At 39.5% G+C, this 16957-nt stretch overlaps 1 protein-coding gene across 1 annotated transcript in view; it reads right to left on the bottom strand.

Moving 5' to 3' along the window:
- Positions 1–6337: 6337 nt before the first annotated feature.
- Positions 6338–16957, bottom strand: part of MTR (5-methyltetrahydrofolate-homocysteine methyltransferase) — a 57763-nt gene continuing 47143 nt past the window's right edge. The window contains exons 27-33 of the mRNA XM_061471197.1: positions 15122–15197; positions 13771–13926; positions 12879–13075; positions 10232–10432; positions 8805–8997; positions 7977–8089; positions 6338–7843 (exon numbers count right to left, since the gene is read on the bottom strand). Of these exons, the coding sequence (XP_061327181.1) occupies positions 7757–7843; positions 7977–8089; positions 8805–8997; positions 10232–10432; positions 12879–13075; positions 13771–13926; positions 15122–15197 (1023 nt within the window). The 3' untranslated portion in view covers positions 6338–7756. The remainder of the gene's footprint in view (positions 7844–7976; positions 8090–8804; positions 8998–10231; positions 10433–12878; positions 13076–13770; positions 13927–15121; positions 15198–16957) is intronic.

Consider the following 16957-nt stretch of genomic DNA (forward strand, 5'->3'; position numbering starts at 1 on the left):
AGTACAAAGCATGGCCTCTTCACAGCTGGTGGCACTTCTAGCAGTCAAAATAGTAAGCCTGACTTCCAAGCTAATGGGCAAACAGCACAAGTGGAAGAGAACTGTAACAGTCTGGAAGCTCAGTAAAAACTCCGGTGGCGAGAATGGAAGAAGCATCAGCAAAAATGATGAATGAACCTGCCATTCCAAGGAAGTGTACAGCCCATGGAAGTACCATGAGAAAATGAAAAAACCTATCATTGGTTTACTTATAATAAAGGAAAGATCAGGAGATCACAGTAAGATGTTTTATACAACATCAAGAATTCCATGTTGTTGCAGCCCTCACTGGAGCTACAGAAGCGAAAGGGGTTTGTACACTTCATGCTGACATTTCTGGAGAGAAACTGCAATACAGTTCTCAAGTTTATTTGGACTGATTAGCAACAGCACTGCAGCAGCTGCCTTGCCACTGCTCAGCACTTTGCGCACAAACAGCATGAAAGATGTGGCAGTGCTGCGACTTCACTGATATTTGTAGAACTGCATAAAATGAAACATATTTAAGGAGGAAATGGAACTAAAAGCCAGCTCTTCTTTAAAATTGGCCAAATGAAGCTCCAATGGTCAGTAGAAAGTTTGTACAATGTACATTCACATGACTGCCAAGGAGTATAAAGCTCAAAATCTCATTAAATCAATACTCTTAGAGTATTTACTTTAAAATCACAAGAGGCTTAAAATCATGAACATGTTTTCAGAGCATTTGCCAGTCCTCATCTGCTGAATCAAGGCACCTTTACCCCTTTCTGCATTCACACTGTGAACCAGATTCAATGGCCATGCTGCTGGGTCTCCCTCAAACATCCCCGAGATCCACAGCGGGAAAGTTCATCTCTTTCCAGCTTCACAGGCTATCACTGCCTGTCAGGGAAGTGCTTCAGAAAGAGGGTAAAATTACTGTCTTAGTCCCAGCTCCCTCCTTCAGAGAAGCCGAGGCACCGAGGCAGATTTAACAGCACATCCTCTTAGACCTCAAGGGGTTTTGACAGGGCATGAACACCGAAATTTCTTTCTGGATTACTGCATTAGGACTGGTCAAAGTTGTGTTTCAGGTTAAGTAGTAATTTTCCAGCAGACTTTAATAGCAGCTGGATCAGACACTAGCACACCTACTAAGAGGTGTCCTAGCTCCCTTCAGCTCCCAAGCAACAAATCTGACAGCAGACAGATACACTAATCAAGAACTGAGAATAAAGGAGTAACATAATTCACTCCCTCCTCCAACATGCTAGGAGCTGTGAGGAAATGAAAGCTATCTGATTCAGTTCACTGGAGTGGTAAAAAAACGCATCAATACCTGGAGACTTTTTGAGGAAAGCCAAGTATTCTGCAGTTCAAGAATTTGAAGTGTCCATCTACAGTGTGGTGCTTTAAATTCTCTTGTAAAAATAATCCTGGAAATCCACATCAAAATCTTCAACAAAACCCATGTCAACACTTCTCATGGAATTACCAGGAATTTGGATGCAGCAGCAGGATTCACTTGTGGGAGACACTGACACAAAAGAAGGAGGCAGAGCAGGCAGTATGATGCCTAAAATGCCATGAAAAGCTGCTGATCTGACATCTGAACGCCTAAAATCTTCTCTTAGCCTTAGCTGACTGCTGACTCCCGTCTTAAAGCATCTTCCCCTTATGTTTATCTGAAGAGACAAGGTGACATTCAGTTAAGTATCCTGTACACTTTTAAATCATATTAAGGTTTGAATCTCTTGCTTTAATGCTTCACATCATACATGTATAGATGGTATTAGAACTATGAATCAGAACTTTTAGTTCTTTAAGTGCCCTGAGATGCAAAGAACAATATTTGAAAGAAAGCAAAAGTTAAAAATAGAAGTGCTTACATTTATTTCCTAAATAGAATGCACAAACAGGGTCATGTTTTTAAGTAGCAAACTTCTTGACTAACGAGATTGATCTGCCACCCCTTGAGTAAACTTGTCAGATCAGGTATTGATAATAAAATCTGATCTTATCAGCCTTAGAGAAACACTGTATATATTTGCTCTGTAATCGTATTCTAAAGAAAGCCATCTACTAGGTTACAGGTGGTTTATGGAAGCCAAAAATATAACAGCAGCTAGCTACTGCAAATTCATTCATTATAAACACCTGATTAAGTAATGGGGACCTTCTACAGTATTGAGCAAAGCATGAACAAGATCTCACAAGTAGTAATTTCCTGAACTAAAGCAGCTGACAAGATTGAGACAGCAGCTGAAAATGCAGGAGCTGGAGCACCCGTTGTACCAATGCACCTCTACAGAACAGTTTGCCAAATAAGCCTTTTAGGCCATACAGTGCAGCTTGTTATCTTCTACTTCCTGTACCACTCGCGCCGTCATCTACAGAAAGGGTTGTAATGGGAACAAAATGAGTCCACCAACCCCAGAGAACTGACACCTTTTCAGATCTCACCTTTGCATTCCACTGCTGAACCTCAACCTACATTTCCAACTGATGGCCAGATTGAAAGGGGTAAAGTTGTTCACTTCCTGGGAAGGGGCCATTTGGCAAGAACCTTGCCTTAAATGCAACAAAAATAAAAATATGTAGTTTTTCATTTAGACAAACAATGCAACATGCAGCACTCACAGCCCATTGGAGAACTCTGAGTTACATCTGCACACCTGTACTGTGGAGCTGGAAGAGGGGAAAAGAGCACAGACCAAGTATACAAAAGAATAAAGTAAGAACAAAACATCCAATGGAAGGTGCACTCCCACATCCAAAAAAATAATTGATCTTTTTTATAAACATCTTGAGTAAGGAAAAAAACATCCCAACCATTACAGGCACACACCCAGTGCTGTTTTATCTATTAGACTGAAGTCATTCTCAAGTCAAAATTGCACTAACATCTATGTGTGCACACAGAGCTGACACGGAGTTTTAACGTCTTTGAAAGTCCTGTAAAAAGGAGGATGTTTTATTTTCATGTATCACAATATTCTGCCAGACTCCGGGAACACCAGCGCCAACATAAAAGGCTGTAGAAACCCTGCATTTAAGTAATGATTCCATCAACTCCCAAGAGGTGTTTCCCCCCACCACAACCTTTTAAAGCACCTTGTTAACTAACCCTACAACAGGTTCACAATCTAATGAATTCTTTCTCCTTCTCACACTCATAAACACTCAAAGTTAAGTCTTTAATCCCAAGCATGCATTAGATTAATGAAAGCTCCTTGAAAATTGTTCTCAGTTACATTTCTTATACTCTGATAAGGTAGCCTAAGGTAGAGGCTACAGCCTATGTTTCCATTTAATGCAATGCAAATATTAAGGATACCTGTTTTTTTTTAAGAGACCTATGTTTGCCATAACTCTACTTCAGAAATCTTCCAGCTCCTCTCTAAAGAATCAGCCTACCTCCTTTGAATCCCACATCACTCTGGCTTCTTTTGTTATATGGAAGTAATACTGCATGCACAGAAATTTCTCCAAGTAGTGCAGCAAACTTTCCAGTCTCTTAACTAAATTGTTTGATTGGCTATTTGTAGACAGCAGTGCTAAAGCCTCATAAAACAAATGATTAATGGCTTGTAACCCCAGTCTGTACTCCAGAGAAAGTTCTCATCGTAAAATAATAAAGTCATCAACTACCTGAACTATTTTTAAAGCATCTGTTGTATTAGGAAGGCAGAGATAAACTCCCTATTTCACCTTAGCAATTCATACCATACTTCAGTTGAAAATGACATTAGGCTTATTATTAGCTTATTATTAATTGTGGGGTTAAAACAGTACACTGATGAAGTATGCAATTAATAGATATTCTGGTTTTGCCATCTAGATGAAAACCACCACATAACTAAATATGCAGTTAACGCATAAGGAATTGTTTAACACATCTTGTGGCCTTCTCCTGAGTGGTTACGAATGACTAACATAGATGGTATAGAGCTTCTAAAGGCAGAGCTACTAGCACCATTCGTTATTAATGTTGTCCAATACTTTCCAGGCAAAAATTCCTCTTCCTGGAACAACTCAACAGTTCAGGCTTTAAAAGAGACTTATTTACAACCTCCTCCAATTCCATTTTGGCAGAACCTAGAGAAGAGCCTCACATGCAGCTAAGGGGGACTGCTGGAGGGAAATGGAAGGGGAGAAGGCCGATTTGACAGGGAGATGGGGGTAGAAAAAAACATGACTTAAGAACGAAGATGAGGTCACCCTGACTTCCCCTACTCCTTTCACTTATTTCATGCTCCATCTATAAGGAAGCACCACCCTGGAGTGAGAACATTCCCTGTTAGCCTGCTCAGGAGCTCCAGGCACAGGCCACACCAATACTATGGCAGCAGAGCAGAAACCAAGTCCTGCTTTGCAGTCGTCATGGCAGCTGCAGGCCAGGAGGGAAAACTACCAGCTCACATGTGCTGTCCTGGCTCAAGGGTATCTTCAGCCACAGTGGTATTAATAGAACAAACAAACATTGAGGCTTACTGCACTGGCTTATCGGTTCTGCCTTTAGCAGGACACTACACAAATGATGTGTGAAAGCAGGATAAACCTACTTCTATTCCATTTGCAGTGTATCTCAATTGGAAAACTGGCACCTGCAGAAGCCCTACAATCAAATGATGGGACTTTGTAGAGGGACTGCACAGGCTTTGCCATGACAGGGCTGTGATAACTGAGGGCACAAGAATTATTTCTCCAGTAACCGAGAACATGTACTGCTGTTCCTGTATGGAATACCCTCCTGAACTAATTAATGAAGTTATTTCTTTTTTTGCTCTTCAAACTCCTCTAAAAAGGCTAAATCCACTTTTTCATGGCGTGCTCAGGTAAATTAGCCAAAGACTTAAAGGCGTTCTATGAAACCCAATCACAGTTACTAGGTAAACTTGCCCCGACCCTCAAATGCCTCTCACTATTCCCCTCAGACTCCAGACACCACTTGCATTTTAAGAAGCAGAAACTACCTGAAAGGGTATACTGAAGTTCATCCTCTTGAATAAGCAAGAGTCTAAGAAAAATGCTCAAATGCTCACACAAGAAGTGAGTATGGGTTGAGTTGTTTTTTTTTCACCTGACCTATGGTAGCACCCTCACCTCAAAATAAACTGCACTAGAACCTTCACAGGAGTAATAGCAGCACTGAAGCAGACTTCATAATGAAGGGAAAGGTTTAGGGAGAGTATTCCCCCTGATCTCTGGGCTGCCGGCCTGGCTTGGGAAGGGAAAGGGTTGGGAGGAAGAAAAAAAACCCATCAGTATCCATCAGTAAATTATTCACAAGAAGTGAACCAGAGCTGCTTACAAAGCATTCTCAATTTTTAATCATCTCTGACATCTTGTACCCTTGTTAGGACCACTTGGCAATAAATGCACTGCAAAAAGTCTTTCATGCATTCTAAAACTGTCGGTCTTTCCTGGGCAGTATCCATTTCATTATTCACAGAGGTAAATTCTTGCCACGGCTTTTCAATATTGTTTATGAAAGTAACGCTATTACCTGATAGTTCCATGAATTTTTCCTTCACAATTGACCTTTGTTCTGGAGATGAACTAAGATTTGTCTTACCCAGAGTGTCAACTGACAACTGAAAGTAACAAACTTCTAAAGAAATTGCCCTTGGTAAAAAACGCTGGCATAAACCCAATGAGTAATTATTCCAGACAGATTCTCACTATGACAAGCAAAGATGAAGATCCCTCTCAGTGTATGATGCCACATGTGAAGGGATGCACTAATTACTTTAGTAATTGCACACTGCTCAAAGCCCTTTGCTTGCACTCAAGGTAACCGCACCGTTAGGCAGCGGTGCACCTACTGCTTTGTCAGTCTGGTTCTGCTAAAGCCACACTCACTGAACTACGTGCTACTGATTTCAGGAAAATAAACCAACAAGCCAACTAAGCTGTACAAGCCAAGCTTTGACCTTATTCATACAAATAAAATTTTCAAGACTAATAAGGCACCCTGCTTCCAAATGCAAGAATGTGGAAGAGTGCCGGAGAGGAGATATTCCAAGCACTGAACTGATTTGCCAAAGTGCAAGTACCAAAAAGAAAGCAAAGAGGATTTCAATTTTTACAGGCTACATGTTTCAGGAATAAATTTTCCTTTATAATGACTTTTTACTGTATTTTTGGCATTGAAAAGAGCGTTCTTCTGAGGAACCGTTCCAACAACGTGAATCAGCTGATGAACAAGGACGTGTCTCAAGTCCCCTGACATGGATGGGAAGTGGGAGGGTGGGAGACATCCATTTAGAAATTACTTTTGTAAGTCATTAAAGGATAAGACATTCTAAAACATTCAGTTAAGAACACACTCAACTACTTTAAAAGCCCCAAAGCAGCCTTTATCATTTCAGATTCGTGGTACGATGTGCAGATTAATTTTGACATTATCCGTTCAGACTATTGCACACATTTTATTGTTGCCATTTAAAGGATTCTAATAGGATAACACCATTGACAGCTTAACCTTTATTAATCTATTGATACAAGATGATTCTTTTAGTGTCAGATGAAGACATTACAAAAATTATGTAACTATTAAGAGAGTACAGATAAACTATTTAAAAGAACATTCTTTTTATAATATTGGTCTTTTCTTTACAATTAGAGACCAGGAAAATGAGGAGGTTTTGTCATAATATTTTACTAAATTTACGTTTAAATAGTATCTGAGGCACTTTTCAGAGATTATTAAAAGCTATGAACAATTAGCTTGCTCAGAGGTAAAGCTGAAGAATAAGCCTACAGTATTAATTGTTACTTACTGTAGTATTGCTGCTATTTCCTTCTAAAATCCAGGTACCCAGAAGCTTGGAGTTTGTGATACTGAAGTTGGCTCCAAGCTTTCTGTCTGTCTGCAGTAATAATTATGCCTCTCTGATATTTTTCACATACAAAAGACTGTTTAAATATGAATTAAGCCTCACAACATCACTGTAAGGTAGGAAGTGCCATTACCCTTTACACAGACTAGAAACAGATTGTGGCTTGTGGAAAGGAAGAGGACTTGCGGAAAGAAAAAGGAAGTATGAGGTGGACAACTTCATGGGCTCAGTTTCATTCCACATTTGATCATAATACAGCATCTCTGGAGTTGTTCCAGCACACTGTATTATTTTGACAGTTTTAACTACAACCACAGTCACAAAGTAATTTAAGGTCTGATATTATTCAGAAAGACCAACCACCTCTGTTCCCAACCACAAGACCTAAACAGGGAGTAGACAAATTTTCAAACAGGAGATCTGTTACTCAGTTGTTCTCACCACTCAGTATAAAACCTTCACAGACTTTACACAAAAATCACGTCATATTTCTGCACCTGGACTTGCCAAAAGACATTAAAATACCAGAAGTCAAATTTTGTTCTACATATATCCATGTATCTATACAAGATAGAAATTCTTCCTCCTGCTTTCAAAACCTGCCTGAGGACAAGAGAGTTTTGCAGCTTCCACGTTTTGCCCTACATATAGCTGCTCAGGTGGAGTATTTGTGCAAAAAATACAAATAAATAAAAGTACACTGCTATGACTAAGAGCTCTGCAATGCATTCAGGGTCCCAAGGCAAGAGCACAGGGCACATTTGAAATTCTAAGTTCCTTGATCAAAAATTAAAACAATCAGACAAGCTATTAGGATGGATAGAAGAAAACTGTTTTCAGTGGGAATGTGTTTCTTGTTCCTTCTGGCAAACAGACCATCAAAGGAAAACTTTTGCCCACAAGTGTCACAATTATTCAGTATCATATCCCAAAATGGGTCCCAGCCATTTCTCCACCTCTGCCACAGACAAATTTTTTCTCAGTGCATAATCTTCAACCTGCAAAGGAACCACAAAACATGATGAAGATCCAGAAACTTCAACTTTTACCATTTACAAAATTTTTTGGGACATCTGCTCACAAGGGTGGTTTTGAATGCTATAATTCTACACAACGGACAGTACAAGTTACCTGATCTTTACATATCTTGCCAACAGCAAAGTATTTGGATTGGGGATTGGAAAAGTAGAGTCCAGAAACTGCAGAAGCAGGAATCATTGCTAGTGATTCAGTCAAACCAATTCCTGGAGAACAGAATGACAATTTTCTTATTCTCTGAATTGATAAGAAGCATAAATTCAGTCTTTTTTGTTAGGCAGCTTCAAGCTGCTCAGAACCCAAGCAGCATTCAATGAACCTAAACCCAAAACCATTTTCAACACATAGCTTTAAATATATTGCAGATTTTCATTACAGTATTGCTACAGAGTAACTGTACAGTATCTTAGATATTTGGGCAAATGAAATGGGTCACTACAGGTTTTGAAACACAGGTAGATATTTTTGGAATTGTGGAAATCGTAGTCAAATTTTGACACGTAAAATATCAAAGGAAAACAAATGGAATACATTCCTTTTTTAAGAGCTACCATCTCAAGGTTTCTGTGGACCAGGAAATACACTGCTGAACTGGCTTGTTTTCCTGCTTATATCTGGAAAGCTGCCTTGCAACCATAAGGATGCTAGATTTTTTCTCTGTGCAGCAGAACCCCTTTTGCATGCAATCTGGTAATTAGAGACATAACTCCTTCACCAAAAGCACTAGCACTATTTTGCAAATTCCCCTTGAATGAGGCAAAATAAAAACAGTAATGAAAAGGGGAAGACAGCAACTCCTGGAACCGCTTCAGTTCAGGTTGCTTATGTACTTTGCACCACCCAATTCGCTGTTTGTTGGCATTTCAATCTTTCATTTGCATAAAATCAGTTTAAGAATCTTAGTAAAGCAGGCAGAGGTACCTGTTGTTTCCTCAATGTTTGCAAGTTTCCACATGGTGAGTTTTTCTGTATGGTCAGGCTGGCTTGGATATCCAGGGGCAGGGCGAATTCCCTCATATTTAATTCTGCGTAGGTCAGAGAGATCCAGCTGCTCAGCACTACAGTATGCCCAGAATTCCCTTCTTACCCTTTCATGGAGCTCCTCAGCAAATGCCTTGGAATAGAACGCAAAGATTTTTTTTAGTTTAATTTCTGCAGATGGATGCAATAGCTGTTTGATGAAGACAAACAATGACAAGAGACTTTCTCACTATTCCTGTTTTAATTTTAAGGGAACTCTTATCATAGGTGAGAAATCTGATAGCATTAAAATTCACATACAATACATATTTTGCTTATTCAAGCATTTAAATGTTTTCTCTTTTGTCAGGATACTGGTTTTTTTATTGTTCTGCTTTAAAATCCTACATACTCAAAAAGGTAAATACATGGACAAGTAACCACAAAAGATGGAGTTCGTTATCATATGGTAGCAATGCATCTTTATAGCACTGAAGTCATTATGTCCTGACTGCCTGGGTATCTTGTCCAGATGTAGCTATGGAAGACCACATCCTTCTTGTGTCCATGCTAGCATCAGATGCAAGTAGGTGCCCCTGCTCTTTTTAGCAGAGGACTTTTCCTCTAGCTGAAAGTGGGTAACAGCATCGCTTAACTGCTCTTACAGCTCACACTATTTTGCCAGTGATGGCTGCCCTCAGGAGAAATTTCCACTTCAGTAAATAACTTCAGATGGCATCTAATAATAATTTCTGTAACTCTTATAGGTTGAACCACACAACTAGAGCTAACCCCATTTGCACTGCACTAAAGCTACTGTAAGTTTTAACACGGTTACTTAGGTGTAAGCATGGGGTCAAGCAGAAGAGGATAAAGGGGTATGAGGAAAGGGACATCATTCTCTAAACCACTCCAGTTAGAGCTTTAAGAGCACGGCTAAGCTTAAGACATGTTAAAAGACTTGCACCCTGGATACATCTGCATGGTCACCGTTAAAAGCAGAAGGCATGTCTGTAATTCAAGAACATAGTCAGTGGGTCATATGTGGGTCCAAACACTCATGTGGATAAAATAAGATAGAAAGATTTAAAGGTAGGTTTTAAACAGTCTTGTTTTAAAATCTACTAATCTCTATACATCGTTAAAACCCTCCTAAAGAGCTCAAAAATGCTTCTACAGCTGGAAGATACGGACAGCAGAGTTCCTCTGGCTCAGAAGAGGACTGTCCTGAGACAGTTTCAGCAGAACCAGTTCACTTTCAGATTTAATGCAGAGCATACACCACAGGCAACAGTCTAAGTTTATGCTAAAACTTGGAACAGCAAACTGTCACACAAATTTAGTGCGGTTAGAAAATTTGCCAGGAAACACATGATAAAACCTCATACCTCTGCCAACCGATCACCAAGAGCCTTTACCATTATGATGTTGTACTCATCATCCTGTTTCCTGAATTCACTGCATAACTCATCTACACCAAAGCAGGCCACAGCAAACAGGCCTAAGTAGTCACAAATGCCAGAATCCAGAGGTGCTATGAAGTCAGAGAGGCAGTAATATGGATCTGTGCAGGCAGAGTCCTTTTCAGCCTAAAGTAACAAAAACCAATGCAATATATCAGAATATTTAAAAATATTTTAAAAGTACTAGTGCATTATTAAAGACCAGTATTTTGAAGACTAAGGGCTTAAGATATTTCTGACAAACACCTAACAAGGCTTTGAGCCATGATGGCTTTCTTGCACATGAATTAGAAGAAAAACACCTCAGTCTAAGTACATTTGGTTCACTGAAGAATAAAATGTCGGAGGAGGGATGCTGTGCTGAACACATTAACAGAGATATTTTGCTTATATTCACAGCTGATGAGATTTAACAGCTTATTCTGCAGGCAAATTATTACAAAATATGGGAGACTTACGCTAACTGCTGGGTAAGATTCCCCATGTGCTAGCAAAAATGATGGCTGATAATTCACATCCCAAACTGCAAACTGCAGAATTCTTCTACAATTCTCATTTTAGAATGCCTGTGAGAGTTTATAAACACTCCTAGTTTCTTATGCTCAAGCTATGTGCTCAGTAAATCCAGACGAAAGGGCGCCCCAGGATGTAGCTTTACACTAGTCACATGCAAATGCAAACGAAATTGACCGCCAAGCAAAGTTCAAGTGGTTTTACTCAAATAGGAAACATCCTGCTCGTTGTATCCTTTTCCAAAATGGAAGAAAGGGAGTAGAAAGAGGGGAATGAATGCTGGCCATAGCACCTAACAGGAAGTTTTACAGTTGAGGATCATATCAATGTACTCATTGTGGGAACATGACTGATATTTAGGAAGTAGCATAGCTCTTGTAAACCTACCCAACTTACAGATAGATAAAGTTATTTCACTGTTATCACTTAGCTGAAGATTCCACTCCAACTTGTCTTATTTATGACAGTATTTTAACAATACTTTTTACTCTCTCCCAACTATATGAAAACGGAGCAAAACACCTCCACTCCTGGAAAAAACTGAAGAAAAATGGTCAACTGACTCCCTAGTTTCTACAACCTACTAGGTTAGAGAATGTACCATAAAACTGAAGAAATAGCCTTTTTCCACAGGTGAAATCTATTACACTTTTAAGGTTCTTTTGTAAGATAGTACAGTTAGGGAAAATATCTCCAACTTTTACATTTACATCACATCCTTAATATTATCAGTATCAAGGAAAGAACTGTGTATTGAAAAGAACATTTTATATGTGAAACAGGAGGCAACTACTCTCTTCAGCTTTGCTCTGCTGAAGCCTCTGCTGAATTACTACATACACCAAAATGAAAGAGATGAGGCTAAAACACGTAGAGTCCAGAAGAATAGTACCCATAATAGCAGAGAGTTTCATGAACTTAACCTTTGAGAAAAGCCTGAATCTGAAAGTCTAATGAAAGTAATGGCATTACAATAGTAAAAATTGTTACAAGAACAACATAAAATGAGATCTCTCCTTGAGAGAACCCTGGGAAAAGTCCCGGAAAAGAACCTGCAATAAACTTGATTTATGGGGGACATCAAAATGTTTAACTAGGTGGTAAGGCTCTGGAACAGCCCTGCCTGAATGCTTGTGAGAAGAGTTTATATAAACATCTGCCATGGATTGTTATATGAGGTCCATCTCCATGTAACAGATAATCTGTTTCAGTTCCCTGGAACAGATAAACTTGAAGTCATGTGTTTCTTAGTACAGTTCTCCAGTATTCTCACAGCACCGCTCCCACAGAATACTGTACTCCAGAAATTTAGGTAGTTGTTAAATTTGTTTCTGCCATGCTTGATGTCTTTGAATATGTGAATTATCAAGAAGCCAAGTGAGAAGGCTAGGGAAGAAGAAGTGGCAGAGTAGCTTGAAAAGGTTCAATCTATCAAAATAAATGCAAATCTAGGTAAGTATGACTCCAGCATGAATACTTACAGAAATAACTCTTTCAATCAGAATTAGCAGCCAGCTAACCAGTTCTGAATTGCCTCTTCATATGGGGGATTTCATGTAAAAATTAAGACTATCAAAACCACTTCTCTCCATTGAGCTTTATTTTCCAGGTATTTGAATTGTGTTTTTAACCTTTACACACTCAAGGAGAATTTCTCATCTAAGGCAGAACCCAGTGATATTAGAAAATTGATGTTCATTAGATTCTAATTTAGCACACAGAGTCCATGTGATGAATTTATATAGCACAGTGCTTTAGGACACCTTAAAAATTAAAATGAAGCCAGAAAATGCATGTCATATCTGAAGATGTCAAATCTACAAGGCATTTTGTACGACTACTACAATTCCAAATATTACAGTTACTACAATACAAATACATGGGTCATCACTAACAAGATCTTGTTATTACTGAAAAAAAAGGCAAGACAGCATCTGCAGACAGATTACAACAATCATTTCTGCATAGATTTTTAATAGAGCATTTCAGTTACAGTCTTGCAATTCAGGAGAACTGGGGGAGGAAGTCACTTTATTTATTTAATATTCTGTCACGGTACCTGTTGCCTCAAGCCATAAAATTTTGCTATTGGTTCCAAAGATCCCACCGCCTCTTCTGCAGCATACAAATGAATATCATCTTGGACACTTCGAGCTGGCCAGAACCCAACCACACCTCTGGCTTGTAATCTCTTTTGATTAATCAACTTTTCCAGTAGATTTTGAGCATCATTATAAACTCTCTTTGCTTCTTCACCTATCAAACAAGAGAGATACCTTTAGAAAAGCTATGTTTTCACAACTAGCAAAATAGCTTTAAGAATTGCTGAAGATTGGTTCATTTTCCACATAATTCACTGATGACTGCAACAATATGTCAGCTCCAGTAGACAGAGACAGCACAGTGCGATTATCTCTATACAGCTGTAGCAACATATATCTTGGGAAAAAAATCGCTTCAGCCAGCACTATTCTAGTATAGGCAGAGGATGCAGAATAAAATGTGCAACAGACGACATGTGCATGCACCTATATTACTACAGTCCAGCAGACCCACAACACTGATTTCAGCATCGCCCTTGCATTTATATGATTTATTTCGAGGCCTGCTGAATAGTTTCAAAAGGAGACAGAGCCCCCTTGCCATCCTCACCCACAACAGGGGCACAGATACATCAAAAGCTTTGTTGCCATTTCATTAAAATACCTCCCTGCGGTTTTGTGGGTGAATTCTAAATAAGATGATTGAGCATTTTTCTCCACTTATTTTTCTGCCTCACATGCCAATACTTGGGGTTCACTAAGTGTTGCTTTCAACAAACTATTTCAGCGACACTAGGTTTCCATGTATTTTCCCTATGTCTGTGTATTTCAAAACATTCAGAATACTAATGCAATATGGTAGGTCTGTTAGGATTATTTACGTGAAGCAAACACAATTTCAATACTCACCTACAGTTTTATCATTAAAGACTTTAGGGAAACCTCGGTTGGGATACTTTCCCCTAAGTTGCCAGACATCAAAGAAAGGCTTCCAGTCAATGTATTCTACCAGCCTCTTCAGGTCATAATCTTCAAAGACTTTTGTGCCAATGAATTTTGGTTTAACTGTAGGAATCAAAAGTACAATCTCACATGATGGAAATAATTTAACATTGCTCTTGTATGTGCAGCATAACTGATGCTCACCAGGCTCTAATACACCAAATGACCTCTTTCAAAATAATTGGCTTAGAACTCTCACTGCCATATGGTTCCCAAGTCCTACCTTACTCTACAGTTACAATAGGATTCAAAGCATAAAAGGCATATAAAGTTGAAAGAGAAAATTTAAGGCCTTTTGTTCGTTCATATAAATTAACACTTATTAGGTGTTGGACTCCTGAGCTTATTTCATTGGCCAAAACGTAAGAGCAAAAAAACCTACACAACTTATCAATATTGAACATATTCCACGGGCTTATACCTTTCATATTTACCAATCCTGCTTTCTCTACAAAGCCATATTACGTGCCATGGTACTGTAGAACAGTTCTGTAAATTAATATGCAATTTATAAGAACTTTTGCAACCACCATGCACTTGTTCAGATGCAGGCATACAAAGGAAAAAGTGAGACGGACCACTGTTATGATGCAGCCACAAGCTCTGCACTTGTTTTGTCTGAGATGTTGGATACTTTATAACACAGCCTTTAAGATGAAAATTAGCATCTTGTTGAGTCTTGTAAATGAAATGACAGAATGCAATGAAGCGTTAATGTCACTGCAGGGTGCAACTTCTTGTGGAATGCTATTTCTTTATACTTCCAATCTCTAATTTTAAGAAAATCAAAACAAATTGGTATAGAAACTGATGGGGGAAGGGTAGGCAAAAGTGTAATTAGAGAAATTTGATAGAAATGCCTATGTGAGTTCCCTAAATATGGTACAGAAAGCTTTGCAATAGAGAAAGACAGTCCGATGTTATTTTGCAAAGTAGGCATCAGATTTACTTTTGATTCTACAGTGTTATGGGTAACTCACTGTTTAAGGAATTTTTTTCCAATCTTTTTATTAACTATTCATTTATTTTTTAAATATATTGTGAAAAACAAAAAGCAGAAACAGGATGCTCAAATTAATGCAAAAAACAAAACCAAAACAAAACAAAAAAACCCTTCTGCTCAGACACGAATTTACTCAAGTTTTTTGTCTACTATACCCCGAAGTTTAATGAAGCATAATCTAATTAAAAATATATAATAAATAAATGCATAAAATAAAGGAAAAGCACAGAAATAACAAACAACATTTAAACTGACCTGGTTTATGGCCTGATAACCAGTCAACATGGAAACCTTTTCTTCTAGCTTGTTGTAAAGACAAATATCTTCTTTCCTATATGGACATAAAGGTTAGTTTCACAAAGCCAGCCATCTTTCAGACACATAAACTGTAACTGTTGATTTGGTGGTAGATTTTTACTCAAAACAGTTGTCAGGACAAAGCTGACAACTGACAATTTCAGTTCCAACACTGCCCAGTTCACAAGTGTAAGTAAGATTACATCACAACCACAGCATTATTTTTTCCTGCAGACTTCTAATGAAACTGGCCTACAAGATTTATAGTTCCCCTGAATTACACAAAAAGTTCCTTTATTATTTCAAATACATGAAAATACAGGTACAGCAAGATATTCTCCTACTGCCTGCAAAAAGCTTAGCCTTGCAGTGACACAACCACCACTGACTGCAGCATGCCTTTGGGCTAAACACTGGCTCTTCGGAAACACACAGGAGATTGACAGCAACTTCAGTAAGGTCCATGAATTCACAGTTGACTTCTGCGTAAAGGAGACTGCTGCACTTACTGATTTCAGCTTAATGGACTGGCTCCCTGTGCAAAGACAGTCTTAAACTTGGTCAAGCCAATCATTCTCAGTATGAGGCCTCACACTTCATAGAGCTGGATGACTTCCTCAACCAAGAAGAAAAGAAGAGTAATTGTGGTGGGTGACTCCCTTCTGAGGGGAACAGAAGGGCCCATTTGTCAACCAGATCCATCCCCCAGGGAAGTCTGCTGCCTACCTGGGGCTCAGACTGGAGATGTTAAAAGGAAACTCTCTGATCTGGTGCAGCTCTCTGACTACTATCCGCTGCTGGTTTTTCAGGTTGGCAGTGATGAAATTATTACAAGCAGGGCAAGGGCAATGAAGAGAGACTTCAGGGCCCTGGGAGGGCTGGTTAGAGGGTCTGGAGTGCAAGTGGTGTTTGCCTCCATACCTGTTACAAGAAAGGGTGAAAAGATAAATAAGAAGAGTCTGCAGATTAATGTATGGCTACCTGACTGGTGCCAAAGGCAGGTTTTTGGGTTTTTCAATCATGGGCTGCTATGTGAGACACCTGGTCTGCTGGTGGCAGGTGGGATACACCAGTCCCAGAGGGGGAAAAGGTTTTGGGGGCAGGAGTTAGCAGGGCTCATTGACAGGGCTTTAAACTAGATATGAAGGGGGAAGGGGAGAGAATTTGGCCTGTTAGGGACAAGCCCAAGAGAAACATGCTAGGGCTTGAAGGATGGCAGACTAGGGAGGACTCTCAATCTATTGTTTCATTTGAGGGAAAGGATAGTTGTTTAGACCCTGTCCCGCAGGGGAAAAAGGGTACCAGGGCAAGAGTTAGCAGAGCTCGCTCACAGAGCTCTAGGTTAGATTCAAAGTGCGAGGGGGTTGTAGCTGGGTTTGAACTAGTGGGGCATTGTTCTAGTATGAATGAAGACCAGAAGGCCTCCCGCCTCCCAAGGGTGCCACTAGCGTGCTCTGCTCACTCCCTGAAATGCCTGTACACCAATGCACGCAGCATGGGGAATAAACAGGAGGAGTTAGAAGTCTGTGTGCGGTCTAAAGGTTATGACCTGGTGGCAATTACAGAGACATGGTGGGACAGCTGACATGACTGGAATGTGGTCATGGATGGCTATGTCCTTTTGAGGAAAGATAGGTCAGCAAAGCGAGGTGGTGGAGTTGCTCTTTATGTGAGAGAGAGACTAGAATGTATTGAGTTCTGTCCAGGGGCAGATGAGGAGCAAGTGGAAAGTCTGTGGGTACGAATCAAGGGACAGGCTGGTACAGGTGATACAGCTGTGGGGGTCTATTATAG

This window comes from Pezoporus flaviventris, unplaced genomic scaffold, assembly GCF_033815535.1.
Source record: "Pezoporus flaviventris isolate CSIRO_AGI_PZ_B2104156 unplaced genomic scaffold, CSIRO_AGI_Pfla_v1 ptg000066l, whole genome shotgun sequence".
Lineage (NCBI taxonomy): Eukaryota > Metazoa > Chordata > Aves > Psittaciformes > Psittacidae > Pezoporus > Pezoporus flaviventris.